Source organism: Sander vitreus, chromosome 13 (assembly GCF_031162955.1).
Source record: "Sander vitreus isolate 19-12246 chromosome 13, sanVit1, whole genome shotgun sequence".
Taxonomy (NCBI): Eukaryota; Metazoa; Chordata; class Actinopteri; order Perciformes; family Percidae; genus Sander; species Sander vitreus.
Genome location: NC_135867.1, coordinates 23,731,449 through 23,750,564, shown reverse-complemented (window position 1 = coordinate 23,750,564; position 19,116 = coordinate 23,731,449). Strand labels below are relative to the sequence as shown.

Below are 19,116 nucleotides of genomic sequence, written 5' to 3'. Positions count from 1 at the left end.
CAAGATGCCCCCATCTCTAATGATTCTCATCTCCCAGAAGTCAAGTGCAGTCCACAGAAGAGCAGCCATGCTTGGACTAGATGTGCAGTCAATGGGAGCATGCTTACAAAAAGGTAACTGTCTCCTTTACAGATTTTTGACCGTTAGTACACTCCAATGCTTTGGCAAGGATTTAGGCACAGATGTCTTCCTGTGGCTGGGAGGATCCCATCAGGGACAACTGAGCGGGACTGATACTTGGATACGGAACCAGGATTGAGAAGTCCCATAGAAGCCCTATTGGCTCATTTCTTTCTTTCTCTCTCTCTCTCATTCTCCCTTTAAGAAGAGGTTATGGGTATATCATCACTGAGGTGCCCTTGAGCTATACAGTGGCCAGCAGATCAGATTTTTCAGCCTTTATTTTGATAGGAAAACTGAAGACATGAAAGGGGAGAGAGAGAGGGAATGACATGCAGCAAAGGGCCGCAGGTCGGAGTCGAACCCAGCCCCGCTGCGCCAAGGAGCATACATTCACATAAGGGGGCCCGCTCCACCAACTGAGCTATCCAGGCGCCCACCACCTTCCTTGGACTCATTTCTGGTAGGGGTTAGGTCTACCTACAGGTGGGAGATTGACCATCTGGTGACCTGGTGTAGTCAGAACAACTTGGAGCTATACGCTCTGAAGACAGTGGTGATGGTTATGGATTTCCGGAAGACATCCTGGCCTATTATCCCTGGCCATTGCACATATTATATATACTGTGAACTTTTGCATATCTCCTGATCAATATCTTTGCACACCCTGCACAAACCGTACAGCCTTCTTTTCCTTTCTAAAACAGTTATATTGCACATATAGTCTTTTTACATAATTTTTATTGCAATATATATATTCTGTATTTATGTATAAAGTACTTTGTTGTATTGTTTATACCTATTTCAATATGTTTATTGTTTATTGTACACCTAATACACCAAAGTGAATTCCTTGCAAGTGCAAACTTGCTTGGCAATAAATCTGATTCTGATTCTGATTCTGATTGTACACATGTTGTCTGTCTATGTTGAACTATAAAACACATGCTAAATAATGCTGGCACAAATCATTCTGGGTCATTAGGTTGTCATTTCATTTTCACAAACTCACAGTATATTGTAGCCTAACCTTTGAACGTCAGTGGAGGTGACGTTACTAATTGACTGTGTGTGGGCCTTTGCACTTTGCAAGCAAGGTGAAAGAATAGCTTGTCACTGGCTACAAATACCAGTCTGAGGAGGGACTAATAAAGTCAAATCATTTTGATGTAAGATCTGATTGGTGAACTGCTGAAAGTTTGGACCTGTTGCTGTATTTGGTTTAATGTATGAGTCAGCTGCCCTCAGTTTACTAAATACCAGGATTCAAAACCTGCACTAGGGAGTTCAAATCATTTTTACTTTTACTTTTATGGTTTGACTTAGCTTGTTACAAATACTAGAATACGACCAAGTAAAGACATGTACAACTTTATTTTATTTAAATTGAAATTATATGTAATTTCTAATAAAAATGGTAAAACTGTTGCAGACATGTTTGAGTTAGAATGTGTTGCCATCTAGTGGGCCGAGGCCTCAATTAGACATTATTCGCAGATACAGTTCAAATTAGTTGAGTACTGCATCTACTATCATGTTCAAATAAGTGTGCACTATCATAGGAACTGTTTTTTTGTGCAGTTTAATGGGGAGCAACAGCAGTCCCCTGACAATAAATGTCCATACTTTATAATGGTATTAGTACACAAAGTAATGGCATTTTCTGGCAGAAGAGTATTCTAGACATGCTGCAGTGCCACCTGTTGAGCCTCTACTGCCGTGTACTCACAGAGAGTGGCACTTGGTAATCCTTCTACCAGCAAGCTTGAGTGATTTAGTGACCACATCCATGTATGCAGTACTTCCCTAACAACATCTGAATACTTGCCATGCTTCAAAGAAGACAATGTTAGTTTGACTTGTTTGACAAGTCACCTTGAATATCAGCATGCTCCCATGTCAAAAACATTTATTTACTCATGAGAACTATATAAAACCTGTTTTTGTTCAAACATACATGCACATTGTCTCACTGCCCAAATTCATGAGAGACACAAATGTAGGTGATGGGTCATGTCACGTGCATGTGTGTGCAGTGGAAGGCACAGTTTATGGTTTTGGGTTGTATTGGTCAGAAATTATTAATAAGTAATGACTAAAATCTGGGGCATGCATTTTTCCAAGTTTTAGCTCACAGAAAAGCACATCAGAGTTGAGCGTCTTGACCTATTATCATTTCTGAAATCTGGAGCTCATGTATGAACATTAAAGATGCTGGAAGTTATTACTTTAACAACATATCTCCTGTTTTTTCCAGAAAAACATGAGAGCTGACTGTTGAATGCTGACTCAAAAATATATATTAATCTAGGCACTTGTTAAAACATTCCATAAAAATATGTTGAACTGATAAAAATGAACCCAGTTAATCACCTCTTACAGTATCAGAGAGAGAGAGAGAGAGAGAGAGAGAGAGTGCAACTGCATAGACTGTAAATATTAAATCTATGTTTGAGATATGTTTTCTCTCGTTTGGTGGGTGTGTCTCGGCTCAGGTCACAGGTGATACTCAATCAGCAGAGACGTCTGTAAACTCGTGGTAATAAAACATTTAAAACTGCATCAGTACGGTGGCCCTGAAGTGCAAATCACAACAGCAAATAGAAAAACGCAACAGCAAATCATAAAACACGACGGCAAATAGGAAACCACGACGGCAAATAGGAAAACAACGTCGTGTTTTCATATTTGCTGTCGTGTTTTCCTATTCACTGTCGTGTTTTCATATTTGCCGTGGTGTTTTCATGTTTGCCGTGGTGTTTTCATATTTGCCGTGGTGTTTTCATGTTTGCCGTGGTGTTTTCCTGTTTGCTGTCGTGTTTTCCTATTTGCTGTCGTGTTTTCATATTTGCCGTCGTGTTTTCCTATTCGCCATCGTGTTTTCCTATTCGCTGTCGTGTTTTCATATTTTCCGTCGTGTTTTCCTATTCGCTGTCGTGTTTTCCTATTTGCTGTCGTGTTTTCCTATTTGCTGTCGTGTTTTCCTATTTGCTGTCGTGTTTTCATATTTGCTGTTGTGTTTTCAGGTTTGCCGTCGTGTTTTCATGTTTGCCGTCGTGTTTTCCTATTTGCTGTCGTGTTTTCCTATTTGCCGTCGTGTTTTACTATTTGCCGTCGTGTTTTCATATTTGCCGTCGTGTTTTCCTATTTGCCGTTGTGTTTTATGATTTGCTGTTGCGTTTTTCTATTTGCTGTTGTGATTTGCACTTCAGGGCCACCGTAGCATCAGCGTTTAACGTTGACGTTTGTTTAAGCCATATTACATGAAAGGGTTTCATTTCGAGGTCCGAAAGGCGCATTACTGAAGTGTAGGCCTCCTCAAGTGTAATATTGTGATTATACAACAACAGTTACCAACAAAATAAGTGATCAATCTGTATTCATATTGTGTAGCAATTCGCTCTTGAAATACAAAAAACAGACAGGATTTCTAGTCCCTCCCTGTTTAGTAAACCAGCCGATTTACCGTGGGATTTATCAAACTGAATAAATCCCGCTCGCACATATAAACACAAAACTGCTTTGCTAACTCCAACGTGTTGTAAGTAAGACATCTGCTGAAAACGTTATTGTATTCATTAGCATGATTGCCGTACTGTTTAGTTCACAAACATCCAACACACCAAAGTACAAACACATAGCGGACCAGATGAGAGCTTTTATTTTGAAAAGCCGAAGCTCGGGGATGGCACCAGCCGGGAGGGCATGAGAAGGGAGCATAGACTGTATATTATTAATATATTATGTTATTAATAATAATATGAATTTAATATACAGTCTATGGAGTTCTCCAGGCTGCAGCCATACCCGACTCTAAAAGCCGTTCCACTAGCTGCTCCCTCTAGAGGTCTGGAGAACTTCCGTTGTATAATCTGGATGCTGCGTTTTTTTGTTGCATTTGTTTTCTGGGTTTGTGTGCTTTTCTTTTTGCATCGTGTTTATGTATTTGGTTGTGTTGTGTGTATTTGCAGCGCATTTGCTGAATGCTGCACATGTTGTCAAATTAATGAAGTTGTTTTCTTAATTTGCTTGTGTTTTGTCTATTTGTGTGTTTTCTTAAGTTGCAGGGCGTTTGCCCCTGTCGGCCACCGTATGTATGGCTTCCTGGAACCCTTCAAGTGAAATGGATATGAACTTGAATCATATTTTGATTTCACATCAGTCTCCTTCATTAGTCATGCTCACCCATGTGCATCAGCACCATCCCGTCTGCTGCCCCAGCTGAAAATCAATACTTTGTTATTTTTATGGGAATATTGGTCTGTTTGTGCAACTTGTCACTGAGCTTCGGCCTTGATACTGACATTCACTCTTTGATGTTATTCTCATGGGAACATGGCACTGATATAGTACGCACATGCACAGGTAGTTGTAACTTACTGTATACAGAATATCTAGATGAAAGTCATTAATTGAGACAGAACAGAAGGGACAACTTGTTATGTGTTTCGTCAGTCCATGATACAATGCGAGCAGAGGCTACACATATAAGCATTTGTGCTCAAACTTTTACAAACAGATTACGTAAACATTAAGCTTGGCGTGAGTGGTGTCCCTCAAAGGGAGGAGTCTGGTCAGAATAAATGTTTGCTCCTAGGCTACTGTGCACTGTTAGATCCGTCTGTGTGGGTGACTGCTGCAGGAACTAGACACAACATGAGCTCAAGTACAGGTAACACATTAAAATCTTTCGACATTTCCTAATCTTAGTTTTTCAGGCTAAAATGAGCTGTGTCATTCATGTGGTCGTTTTTGGGTGGAGGCTATAGTTCATATTTTTTCAATTTTTCAATGTATTTCTTATACCTGTGCATAGGCTGTTTACCATAAGGCACTGGTAGGCAATTGCATGGGGCCCCGTCCGCCGAAGGGCCTCGTGAATTTGTGTGTGTGTGTGTGTGTGTGTGTGTGTGTGTGTGTGTGTGTGTGTGTGTGTGTGTGTGTGTGTGTGTGTGTGTGTGTGTGTGTGTGTGTGTGTGTGTGTGTGTGTGTGTGTGTGTGTGTGTGTGTGTGTGTGTATGTTGCTTGCTTGCAGCCACTGAGGGCTGTGTTCTGTGACTTTATGCCTGACAAAAGTAAGAGTAAAATACAGAGCCTATTTCGTTGGATAAACCCCAACCGGCAACAGTGTTTATAAACTGTTCAACGAAAATCTATGATCTATAAAAATCCCCTCTCTGCTATTTGAATGATATAGCTACAGGTTTATGATAAAAAAAATATTTTCCTTGGTGACTGTGTAGGAGTCTTTGTTTTTCAGTGGAGCTTGCAGTAAATTTAAAGTTCAACACACTCAACTCTGGTTTGTTTAGTAATTGCAGTGTTACTAAAATATGAATATGGAGTAAACATCAAACACTGGTGAGTTTTCATTGGCTTCTGCACTTATGATGCCCTCAGTGGTGAAATAAGTTCCACATATATACTGATAAATCAAAAGATTTTAGCCATTTAGATGGCTTAAATGGCTTTTAACCATTTTATATTTAACCTTCCTGCCTGCTCTCCATCATTCTTGGCTTCCCAACCGGCAGCGTTTGATTCCCCGTATATGTTACTTCATTTTGTGGCATCATTTGAAGTTCTTTTGTTAGTATTCTCATTTGGGTCTGTCCTTTAGCTCTGTTGTTTTGCTTAAAATGGAGAAGGGCCTCACATTGGACTTTGCCTGGGGCCTCCAAATCACTAAAACCACCCCAGTGCCTGTGCTATCTTTCTATTCTATTGTGATGCATTTAGGATCAAATTTAGACAATGGTGTTAACAACCATTGTCTATATGTCTATGGGAATATAGATTTTAAGTAGAAATTCTATTTCTATCTTAACTTTTCAAACAAATCCAATCTATCCGTTTGGATTTGCTTCCAAGATTGAAAACAACAACATATATTTTCTAACTGTGATAATTCACAACTCAAAATTCTCATCTCATAAAGCTCCAGCAGCTTGTCTTTGTGTGTCTATACAGAGGACCACTATGTCCTAGGAAATTAAAAAGGTTTATGGCGCGGGAAAGCAAACAGTGACCCATTAGCTGCACTGAAGTGCCTGTGGTATGAGCTATTTAGGATAGGGGCTGCTAGCCACGTAGATGTGATGTGAGGGATGGATTTCATCTGAGCAGAGAGTTACTAAGTGTGTATATTGTAACAGTTTGTTTTGTATTACACTGTGTCAGCGAAACAAGGACTCAGTATCACTGACATGATAAACCAAACAGATAAGCAGTGTAGAGGACAGTGACGGTTTAGTGTCAGCTGTAGACATTTACTCTTTATGGCCGCTGTGGAAAGATGAGTAACCATGAGCAAATTACCAATCAGGGCTTGTAGATAAACAAGTGTCACAAGTTATCACTTCTCTAAGACAGGTAAAGGCCAACCAACATTACCATATAGATTGCTGTGAGTGTTATAATTATCACAAGTAAAGAACATGAGAGCAGAGTGGTAAATGAGGGAGTGGAGGCATTATCCAGATCTGAGAGCAAAGTTGCTTCAACTATCCTCTCGCTACAGCTCAGAGGGAAACTGCTTTGGTTTCTGTACAACAAGCCATGCTTCAGTATATTTATCATCGAGGGTTTCTACATGATATTTGAATGCAAATTTCACATTAAGCCAGATGAAAAGACATTTGCTTTCTGTGATGGTCTCAATATTAAATAGTTGGTGGAAATGTAGGCTATATATGATTGTGGTCTATATGTTTGCATCTGGGGAATACTTTCATTAAAGGTCCCATGGCATGAACATGTCACTTTATGAGGTTTTTTAACATTAATGTGAGTTCCCCCAGCCTGCCTATGGTCCCCCGGTGGCTAGAAATGGCGATAGGTGTAAACCGAGCCCTGGGTATCCTGCTCTGCCTTTGAGTAAATGAAAGCTCAGATGGGCTGATCTGGAATCTCCTCCTTATGATGTCATAAAGAGGAAGGTTACCTCCCCTTTCTCTGCTTTGGCCACCCAGAGAATTTGGCCCACCCATGAGAGACATCATGGCTTGCAAACAAGGGGACCACTAAGGCCTATATAAAAGAGACTTCAGATACAGTATTAGGGGACCACTAAGGTCTATATAAAAGAGACTTCAGATACAGTATTAGGGGACCACTAAGGCCTATATAAAAGAGACTTCAGATACAGTATTAGGGGACCACTAAGGTCTATATAAAAGAGACTTCAGATACAGTATTAGGGGACCACTAAGGCCTATATAAAAGAGACTTCAGATACAGTATTAGGGGACCACTAAGGTCTATATAAAAGAGACTTCAGATACAGTATTAGGGGGACCACTAAGGTCTATATAAAAGAGACTTCAGATACAGTATTAGGGGACCACTAAGGTCTATATAAAAGAGACTTCAGATACAGTATTAGGGGGACCACTAAGGCCTATATAAAAAGAGACTTCAGATACAGTATTAGGGGGACCACTAAGGCCTATATAAAAGAGACTTCAGATACAGTATTAGGGGACCACTAAGGCCTATATAAAAGAGACTTCAGATACAGTATTAGGGGACCACTAAGGCCTATATAAAAGAGACTTCAGATACAGTATTAGGGGACCACTAAGCCTATATAAAAGCATGCAAAAAGCAGCATGTCATACGACGTTTAAATGCCATGCCATTAGTATGAATATGTGCATCTTTCAGTGTATTACATTAACAGTTGTTAAATGAACAGAAGCAGTGACACAGTATATAACAGTATTGTCTGCATAGAAGTACATTTTACACAGCATTTACATAAATGGTAAACAGGACAGGGCGGATCCCTGCTGCAGCACACTAGATAAAAAAGAATGAAATGAAAATAAATGAACAGTCATACCCCTTTATGTATGTATCAGACAGATCTTTTTATAAACCCATGAGGTATCATGAACTGACAGTTACATTGTTCTTAAAGTGCCCATATTATGAAAAAAACACTTTTTCTGGGATTTGGGGTGTTCTTTTGTGTCTCTGGTGCTTCCACACACATACAAACTTTGAAAAAAATCCATCCATGCTGTTCTGAGTGAGATACTGTTTCTGAATGTGTCCTGCCTTCAGTCTCTGGGTGAGCTGTTCAAAATTGGCACGGCTTGTGACGTCACAAGCCGAAACGAGCTGGCTAACCGCAACCGTTAGCATGCTAACGCTTGTGCTAACGCAAGCATGCTACCTCGTTCTCAATAGCAAAGCACTGCTACAACACACACAAGTTCACCATAATCTACAAAAGAACTACTTACATGTGCGCCCTCATTTAGAAGTCTCCCAGCTAATCCTGCCTTGTAACTGACCGAAGTTGGAGAAACAGCCTTTCTTTTACTGTCTATGGAGCTAGCTAGCTGACATGATCTACATCTGAGCTACTGCGCATGTGCGAGTGAAATCAAAGATAGTACAGAAGAAGAAGAAGAAGAAAAGAGGTCTCACTCTGTAACTAAAACAGAGACCAGCTGAAAAGAGGATCTGCAGCAGTGAGAGAGAGCTGTGCAGTACAACAAAAATATGGTGTTTTTTGAAAATTAAACCATGTAAACCTATTCTGGTACAACCTTAAAATACAATTATGAACTTGAAAATGGGCATAATATGGGCGCTTTAAAGTGCTCATATTGTGCTTTTTGGATTTTCCCCTTTCCTTTATTGTGTTATATATCTTTTTGTGCACGTTATAGGTTTACAAAGTGAAAAATCCCAAAGTCCACCCCAAAGTGACTTATCATCTCCAACAGAAAACACTGTTCACAAACTGCTCCAAACAGCTCTGTTGTAGTCCAGCCTTTACTTCAGGGACAAATGTGCGTCACTTTGTAACACACGTTATAATGCTCGCCTAGCTGCTAGCGTGGCGCTCCCTCATACTCTGCTTCTGACTGGCTAGTAGTCCTTACCTAGCTACTGAGCATGTGCGACTCCCAACAAAGATGGAACAGAAGTGAGATGTCTCACTCTGTAGCTAAAACAGAGAGCTCAACACACAGGGTGAAAAGAGGAGCTGCAGCAATGTGCAGTACAACAAAAATATGGTGTTTTTTGACAATTAAACCATGTAAACCTATTCTGACATAACCTCTAAATACAATTATGAACCTGAAAATGAGCATTATATGAGCACTTTAAGCCATGCTAGTATTGTAGCTCTAGGGGCAGCAGTGTCAGGTTACCACTTTGGTCCAAACATATTACAGCTATTGAATAGATTGCTATGTTATTTGGTGTAGGAATTCCTGGTCCCCGAAGAAAATATTCCTAGCACTTTAAAGGCTTATATTTAAAATGTTCTCTCACAAAATATCAGTATCTCAGTTGTCCTGATGCAATAATCCACTTCTAAACAAATGATGATTTATGTAAAAATGCTGATTGACTGAAGTGCCAGGTCATGCCAAGTTTCAATTCTATATCTGTTACATATTCATTGGACAACTTTAACGTTTCTTAATGTTCCTCGGTTCCTTCCCCTTTTTCGAGGGGGCAAAGACTAAAGATAATTACATAAAGTCAAACCCTGTTTTATTGTGCCGCCGCTGAAAGTCAGCACATATATCATCCAAGGCTCAAACGCAAATGTTAACATTAAGCTGATGCCTCACAGAAGACTGAACCACCGGATGTTCACAGAGCTGTAAGTTCAAATACATATACCTGTTAATGATCATGTCTGGTTTGTGTTACTGCAAAATCTGATCTGTGTGTGTGGTATTGTGTGTGGTATCAATGGTGATTGAAAATGGATATGGTAACTATATCACGTTTATGTAAATATGGTGTATATTTACAGAAATGTGTGAATATTGAATTCTGCTAGCTGAATGTTATGTTGCTAAAGCTATTAAATTCATATATTGGTTTTTCAAGGTTCGGTGGAAATCATAGGGTTGACAGAGTAAGTCTGCTTTTCATCTAATTGTTTGTACCAATGTTTATACATTTTGAAATACCCTCATTATTTCAACATCAGTTCAAACTGAACAATATACTACTGAAACAATAATGTTAACATGATCAGGCACGGCATAGAACAGAATTGGACATTTAGCCTAAAAAAACAGAATTACACATCCATGTCTCCCCAAAACTATCACACTAATGTTTGGTATATACAGCTTGACAGCAGTTTTAAAAGAGGAAATTGGTTTGACATGTGTTTATTTATTTATTTTTTGGGCATTTTAGGCCTTTAATTGACAGGACAGCTGAAGACATGAAAGGGGAGAGACAGGGGGGAATGACATGCAGCAAAGCGCCGCAGGTCGGAGCTGAACCCGGGCCCGCTGCGTCGAGGAGTAAACCCCCACAGCTATCTGGGCGCCCCTTGGTTTGACATGTTGACTTTTTTTTTTAGAGATTATTTTTGGGCTTTTCCGCCTTTAATTGACAGGACAGCTAGGTGAGAAAGGGGAGAGAGAGGGGGAAGACATGCAGGAAACCGTCACAGGTCGGACTCGAACCCTTGACTTCTGCGTCCAGGCATAAACCTCTCAGTATATGTGCGCCTGCGGTACCCACTGACCCAACCTCGCCACAACATGTTGACTTTTGGAACATCGTAATCTTTGAGACTTTGGGCCCAAGATAGGGCCTATTGTTCACAGATAAATGAGTTTGTTCTAAGTATAACAACAGGTGAGGTCGTGCAACTAATCTGCACTACAGTAAACGATAATGTAATTGTAATTGATTCAATTAATTGATTACTTTCATTAACATTTAGAAAAATAAATCAAAGTTTCAAAGTTTAGAGAAGGAAAATACTGCAGATTAAATTTCTTTTTTTCCTTCTTCCAACAGGCTACCTATCAATTTATCACATTTAATAGTCAATAGTTTGTAACTTAACCCTAAAGTCCAATATCTCTCATCTCTCCGTTTGCAGAAAATTTACATTTAATCCTAAAGAAGGAATAGACAATCCAATGATGGTCATCACAGAAGACGCAGGTATCTTTGCTTACACATTTCTACGGTAATTATCTTCTGTGTACCAGACCATGAGGAAACTCTGCTCTGAGAAGGTATGACACCACTTTTCTGTCTCTTCCTGGCTCAGACTCTGCATCGACACCCAGCCCACGTCTGTGTGTCCTTAAACGAGAAGAAGGGGAATCTTTTGGCTTCTATCTGCGGGTGGAGAGGGGGCGCCAGGGTCACATAATCAGAAATGTAGTGTCAGGAGGGGTGGCTGGGTGCAGTGGCCTTCAAGATGGAGACAGGCTTCTGGAAGTCAACAACTGCTATGTTGACGACATTCCTCACAATGAGGTAAGATGAGCTTCCAAATTACATTATAACTGACAGGGCTGATGGGATTCTAACTTTCCCTTTTTTATGATTCAGGTGGCTAGGAAGATAAAGCTAAGTGGACACCACCTGTGTTTATTGGTGTTGGATGGGGAGGAGTATGAGCAGGCTGTGTCCCGAGGTCAAGACCTCCGAGGTCTGGCCAGAGCACACACAGGGGAGGGCTGCAAAGCACCCAGACTCTGCTACATCTCCAAAGGTCCTGTCTCCGGCCTGGGCATCAACTTCATCCCTCTGGAAGGTAACACTACTTCTGGTTTATCACAACAAGTCCAAGGTTTGAGATTAGATGTCCTTACGAAGGGCGTTGAGTTGAAGTCTGTGCAGTGTTATTCAGTTGCTCCTCCTGTGTCTGCTCTGTAGGAGCGAAAGGGCGTTTCTCTGTGAGCCTGGTTACAGGAGGTGTAGCTGAAAAGGCCGGGGTGTGTAAGGGAGATCACCTGGTGTGGATGGATGGAGCAACAGTGTCCAATCTCACGCACTCTGCACTTAGCAGGATGGTACGAAGTCAGCCTGTTTTTATATTTCACATGAAAAAATTAAAGTCACAACTCCTTTACTGTACTTTGTCTTTGCTGTCATTTACTCCGAAAATGGTTATTAAAAGGTGTTTACAAACACAAGATTGAAGTTATTATGTCCAGCCCTCGCGCTAGCAGTAATAAATAATGTTTTGCCGTAGATGAAAAAATGTGGCGATCACATCACTATCCTAGTGATTGACAGCGAGAGTGAGAAGGAATACATGCGACAGAGGATGCCCATCCTGCCCACCATGGCTGTTCCACATAACCTTCCCCATAGAGCCAGAAAACTCCACCTGGTGTCTGGGCCGTCGGGGTACGGCGTCCTCCTTCGGCTGGAGAAGGCGCCATCAGGACGCCCATGTGAGAGGACAAATAGAGTGCAAAAGTCAAACACAAGCATTCTAGACTTTAGTTCTTGACTTAAATATTTGTGTATTTTTTTTAATACTAGTTCATGTTCTGCGTGAGATGGACAGCGGCAGTCCAGCAGAGAGGGCAGGTATGCGGGACGGAGAGCTGCTGTTGGAGGTCAATGGAGAGTCAGTGGAGTCCCTGAAGCATGAGGAGATTGTGGACAGAGTGAGACTGAGTGGACAACAGGTCTCCCTCACCACCATCACTCTCCAAGGGCTGGAGTTTTACACCAAGGTGGGCATCACTTACCGGATACATGTCTTTTCCAAAACACCATTTTTTATATATCCGATGGCAAGATAATTATCTTTTTAAAAGAGAATATGAAGGGAAAAAAAACTAAATATTTGGAAGCCATATCTGAACATAATTAACAACCAGCTAAAGATCAGTGTTTACATTTTTTTTTCCCTTCCTTTATTTCGTTTCTGCAGTTGGGTCTTTCACCTCTTCTCTTCTGTGAGGATGGGGATGTTGAGAGAGAAAATGAGAGCAGCATATCAGCCTCTGCAGCTGAGCAGTCACCACAAAAGGAACTAGATGGCTTGTACAAGCACTGTACTCTCCAAAAAGGCCCTTTGGGGTTTGGCTTTAACCTGGGCTGTGTTCCACAGAGTCCTGGGACCTTCGTCAGCCAGGTGGGGATGAAATACTGCATTGCACTTAATTAACATAACCTTGTTACTGGGGCAAACAGAACAAGAATAGTGCAGGCCCGGATATTACTGAAGTTATTATTCTTTGCAAAATGTGGTAATAGATTCTGCTGTTTTTCTTTAGGTGGCTTTTGGGGGCTCTGGGCAGAGTGCAGGATTATGTGTGGGGGATGTGCTGATAGAAGTCAATGGACAAAATGTGGAGGAGAAGTACCTGGAGGACGTGACTTTGCTTTTGAAGGAAAAAGGACGTTTTCTTTCCCTGCTAGTCATGGATAAGACTGGCTACAACAAGTTGAAGCAGATTGACACACCTACTAGTGATATCACCGACAGTGAGGTAAAAATCTAGAAAGATTATATCCACTACATAATGTGTTTGCACATTTATCATTTTATCAGTGACCACAATATTTACCATATTTTCTTGTTTGTATCTCAGCAGGAGGAAGACAATTATGAGATAACAATTTTGTGAGCAACGAAGATACTCACACAACTCTGAAGACATTCCCCCATCCCATATGTCTACTGAAGAGACTTCAAACTGAGCTGAACAAGAAAAACTTTTGCCTGTTGTTATTATTTTACTGTCCAATATTGCCTTAATATAATACCAGGGTTTCACAAAGGAATCCAAAATATGAAACATAAAATAAGCTAAATGAAACTGTAACAGTGTCAGTTGTACAAACCACATACCACCAATAATGTAATGTCTTTTAATAATACCTCTAGTGATGGACAGTAGAACATTCAGCCAACAATTGCAACATATGATATCAATGAGATAAAATACAGAATAAATAAAATTCAACACATCCTGAAGGACCATAATCTCTATAAACTAAAAGTATTATTATACTAATAATTAATGAAAACCAGTGGCTTTGTGGATTCAGAAACACATTTGGAAATCTAAAAAGCTACAATTGCTTAGAAAATGATAAGCAGTAATGTATTTAAAAGTACTTGTGATGAATAAAAAAAACCTGTTATGGCTCTTTAATGTAATATAAAAGTGTTAATTGTATTGTTTGAAGGGTTATGACTTTGTGTTGTATGTAGGCTATGATGTATACAATCTATGAAATGTTTGTTGCTGCAGAGAGTGTATGTTTATTGACAGCAAATAAAGTAGCAAGGGAAAAAATCTGTATGTTGTGCAACATTTTTAAGTGTAAACTTACTTATTATATTTCTAGATATTTACTAACCATTTGCCATGTTGAACTTCCAAAAATGACACAAAAAAGCCTACATAACACAAACACTAAAGAGCCACGTGAAAATAATGAAAGCATGACACACTGTTTCAATTTGTAGACAGATGGAAGAGTGGTGGTGTTCACAATAAGTGTTTCAGCAGAATTCATAATTCAACCATACCTCAAGATTTTCATGTAACTGATCTGAGTCTAATTGACTGTGATACTTGTTTGGCAGTGTTGAGATCCTGCCTAATTTGTGATCTGATGGGCAATAATACGGTTCACTGCACCCTCTATTGGCCATATGGCACACATGTAGCTGTTTAACAATGAGCTATCGTAATATTTTTTTAATTCTGTTACTGGACTGTAATGTTAAACATTGTGGAGAAATTGAGAATCAAATTTGATAGAAATTCTGGAAACGTTCAATTGAGTACATTGCGCCATATAAACACGTCATAATGTTAAACGATAATTATAGAAGAGCAGGCTGTTAGACTACAGAAAACAAAAAATATTTTTAACATCTGGCTTCAAAGGGATTTGTCTATTTTGGGCAGAGTTCTCCTCTCTAAAGCAGAGGGCCTATCTCGTTTTGTGTATCCATATTTATCCTTATTTGTAAAAGATTCAACAAACACTGAAGTAAATCGAATTTTTCTGAATTTTATTTGGAAAAATAAGTCACACAGACTAAAGAAAAATGTACTTTCCAGTAGTAAAGCAGAAGGAGGTCTTGAAGTCCTAGATTTCAGTGACACTGTGAACACCTTTAAAGTTAACTGGTTAAAAAAGATGTCTTAAAAACCCTGAGTCAATTTGGCATTTTATCCCAAATTACATTTCTAACAAAATTGGAGGTCTTTCCTTTATTTTAAAATGTAATTTTCTGCCAAATAAATTGCCAATTAAATGATCAAAATTCCATCAACAAGCCCTTCTAGCTTGGAAGCTAGCCTTTGTCCCCAATGTTTCACCGCACAAGACTTTCCTCTGGAACAATTGTAACATAGTCATTAGGAACAAATCCTTATTTTTTCCAAATTGGTTCCAAAGAGATTTAAATCACATTCTTAATCTTTTCGATGAATCTGGTGATATGCTATCCAAGGAACAGTTTATGAATGTACACAGTTTTCCAATTCCTTTCAGAGAATTTAATTCTTTAACTCGTGCAATCCCAAATGGTTTAACTCTACTAAAAAACTGCTTAACCTGTGATGCACACGTTCTATCACTGTCATTGGATGGAATTGAAGTAACGCACACAAAGTGTAATAATAAGCATATTCGCCAAATTTTTCAGAGAAAGAATGCAGTTGTTTGTGTGGCGATCCAAAATTGAGAAGATAAACTGGAGAAAGGCTTCTACCGTATAAGTACTGTGTTTCTAACAAAGCTAAGGAAGTACACCTCAACATGTTACATAACATATACCCTACTAATCACCTTGTTGCTAGATTTACCGACATTGACTCTTCCTGTACATTTTGTAAACAGAATATTGAAACAATATCTCACCTCTTTTTTTGATTGTGAAATTTCCAAAAGATTTTGGACAGATTTGGAGTCTTACTTTTTTGAACCCACCAACTTTATCGACTCCTTTAATCTTAAAGATATCATCTGTTTCTACGATAATTCAGGTAATGGTGCTCTTGAATATCTAATTAATTTTGTTATTCTGTATTCACAAGCAGACATTTTCTAACTCATCTCCTAATTTTGTACCTTTTCTCACAGAATTTAAATCTCTACTGAAGTCACTCAGATCGTTGGATAACAAAAAAGTATCAAAATTGTGGAAACTGTAGAGCTTTTTTTCCCTGAAACCTCTGACTGACTGTAAATTTATGTCTTCTTGTACTTGTTTATAATGTTATTTCTTTTCTTTTTTTATATATATATTTTTATGTTATTTCTCTATTCTCTGTATTGCCTCGTATGTTTCTATTTATTTATTTACTTTTTTATTTTCAGAAGTTTGTGCACTTGTTGTTCACGTGCTATCATTGCTTACCTGATTTTTTTGTAAACTGCATTTTGTCAATAAAAAAAAAAAAAGGTTAAAAAAAAAAAAGAGCAGGCTCATTCTGTACAGGCAGTTGTGTGGTCAGCTGCTGTGATAGGTCCTTCTCCTGGAGGTGACATTCAGTCGGCTAACAGGAAACGGGGGTGAAGTTAGCATCGCCAAAACACTTCAACATGGCACAGGCAGTGCAAAAACTGGTCGCTAAAGTACCCACCCTGCTCGGCGGTAAGTACATTTATTGTGTTATTAATCATAACATGTATCGAATAATGAGGCACTGAATTGCAGGTTGTAACATCTTTATTGACAAGACGTAACGTTGGCTAGGCCGCTTATGTCAGTTGCACCGAGAACCAGCCATCAATTGATTGAAGTGGATGTTACATTGGCTAATGCTATTCGGCGCAGAAAACAGCGAATTGTGATTTCATGTTGCTTTCATTTGTCTTACTAAGGTGTTTTTAGCTAGCTAGCCCTCGTGATGTATAGTTTACACTCAAGCTTACACCATATAGCTAAAGTGGCTAAAGCTACCAATCAACATGCAATGAGCCCTGCAGCTAACTTTAGCCGCAGCCTAAGAAAGTTGCACCAGACTCGTAATTTCACTATTTCTTTTCTCGTAGCCGCTGTCACCTACTCAAAACCTCGGCTAGCAACCTTCTGGTACTATGCCCGTGTTGAACTTGTCCCCCCTTCCCCTGCCGAGATCCCCAAGGCCATCGAGGGGGCCACAAAACTCATCAAGGGTGTCCAGTCAGGACGTCTCGGTCAAACCACAGTGAAGGTGCGTGTGTTATTGCCAGACAGACTGTGTGTGTGTATATATATATATGCAATGATAAATATGCGGGCACACACACACTGAGTATATACAAACCTAATCTACGGATCATCTCGGTGAAGAGCTTTATTCCTCTTCTCCCAGGCTTTCTTTGATTTCACATGTGAACAGCCATCTCAGTCTTTGAGCATCATCCATATTTACCAAATCAATCTCTGCTTTTATCTTACTAAACAAAGAGTCACGCTGTTCACAATAAAAAAGGACCGTAGAAAACAAAATGGAACTCATTTTCTACGTCATTCAAACAACACATGGGACAGATCCGTTTTTCCTCTTCTACATTAACATATCGTCCTGTTTCAACAGTCAAAGGTAACACACCAGATCTCAACTGAGCACATAGAGATCTTTGCCTTTTAGACAAATTATATACAACATAATTCTCTGTGCCATAGTCAGGTTTTATCATCATAAAAATACGCAATTTAGGCTTAGCCCATATATCGTCAGCCTACTGCTCTTTGTCTTTAGCAAACGCAGATTCTTTAAACAAACCAATATTCAGTTTTCAATATTAAGGAACAACTCCCCAAACCCATAGTTACGAAACAATTTGTATATATCCTTAGACCAAGAATGTGTTTAGCCCAGAGAATATTTTCCTCGTCAACCTATTTGCGTCCAAACATCTACCAGAGCCACATATTTTACATAAGAAAAGGCAAACTATAATTCTACATAAATATGAAGAACACAGACACGGTTTAACAGGCAAAACGCAATACAGGAAGGAAAGCTGGCAAAAAAATAGCCGATGTAGACTAAAAAAATGTGAATTGTATTTTTTTTTTAAAATGTCTAGTCACATGACTCACTGATATTTTGTTTTGTAAGCTTTGTTACAATTAAAACATTTAGCGAGGTTTATGGCTATGAGTGTACTCTCAGCAGTACAGCTCACACAATCTAGGGCAAAGCAAATTACAATAGGTTTTTGGGGTGGGTTGCACTGGCCAGTTTTGATTAATGGGGGGGGGGGGTGTAACCCCCCCCTGTAAATTACACCTATGGGTTTATGTGTATCATAGAGTAGTACTCGAGGGGAGGTTATGTAATCAGAATCGCATCATTGATCGCTGTCAGTGACGAAGGGAATTTGACAAATGTATTGTCATTGGCAGGTCTCTGCAACAGCACACAGTAACCCATTATTGACAAATGTCAAAATGAACATATGAAACATCTAATAGGACAGGTCATAAACTTAAGGGACTGGGTAGAATGTTTTTAAATCTCAGAACATGGCAAAGTAATTGTTGAATAATCATCATCATTATTAAGCATGCTAAAAGTGAGTTGCATTAATCAGTATTATTCTCATTTCATTGGCAGTCTGCTGTACAAAATAAAAACTTGATCAAATCATTTCACAAGGAAAAGACTTACAGTAACATTGTGCTTGATATAGGGCTGGGCAATATCGATATCGTGATACAAGATTAGATATCGTCTTAGATTTTGGATATCATTGTATCGTAATATGGTCTAAGTGTTGTCTTTTCTTGTTTTTAAAGGCAGAATCACAGTAAAGTGATGTCATTTTCTGAACTCACCAGACTATTCTAGCTGTTTTATTATTTGCCTTTACCCACTTAGTCATTATATCCACGTTTACTGATGAGTATTTGTCAAAAATCTCATTGTGAAAACACCAATAGTCAACACTACAGTATTGATATCGAGGTGTTTTGTCCAAAATATTGTGATATTTGATTTTCTCCATATCGCCCAGCTCTAGCTTGATACATTTCTCTAGAAGAAAATCTAAAAAGTGTTTTTCCTTACAGGATGCTTTAAGGAATGGACTGGTGGCCACTGAAGTGTTGATGTGGTTCTACATTGGAGAGTGCATCGGCAAAGGAGGCATCATTGGCTATGCTGTCTGAAATTTGTCATACTTTTTCTTTTCTTCGTTTGAGCGTTGTACGTTCAACTTCCTATAAGAATCCTGGGAACCAATAAAAAGATGTCTATTGTTAAAAAACAAAACAAAAAACGA

At 39.2% G+C, this 19,116-nt stretch overlaps 2 protein-coding genes across 2 annotated transcripts; both read left to right on the top strand.

Annotated features, from left to right (window-relative positions):
* Positions 1–4,745: 4,745 nt before the first annotated feature.
* On the top strand, positions 4,746–14,181 carry nherf4b (NHERF family PDZ scaffold protein 4b). The gene is made up of 11 exons (XM_078266593.1): positions 4,746–4,792; positions 9,985–10,012; positions 11,003–11,067; positions 11,177–11,388; positions 11,464–11,668; positions 11,791–11,927; positions 12,110–12,314; positions 12,406–12,602; positions 12,803–13,006; positions 13,149–13,364; positions 13,467–14,181. Exons 1-11 carry the CDS (start codon positions 4,777–4,779, stop codon positions 13,500–13,502), a joined length of 1,521 nt encoding a protein of 506 aa, XP_078122719.1. The 5' UTR covers positions 4,746–4,776; the 3' UTR covers positions 13,503–14,181.
* A 2,174-nt stretch (positions 14,182–16,355) lies between these two features.
* On the top strand, positions 16,356–19,116 carry atp5l (ATP synthase, H+ transporting, mitochondrial F0 complex, subunit g). The gene is made up of 3 exons (XM_078266309.1): positions 16,356–16,495; positions 16,897–17,057; positions 18,905–19,116. The coding sequence occupies exons 1-3, from the start codon at positions 16,444–16,446 to the stop codon at positions 19,001–19,003; spliced, it is 312 nt and encodes a 103-aa protein (XP_078122435.1). The 5' UTR covers positions 16,356–16,443; the 3' UTR covers positions 19,004–19,116.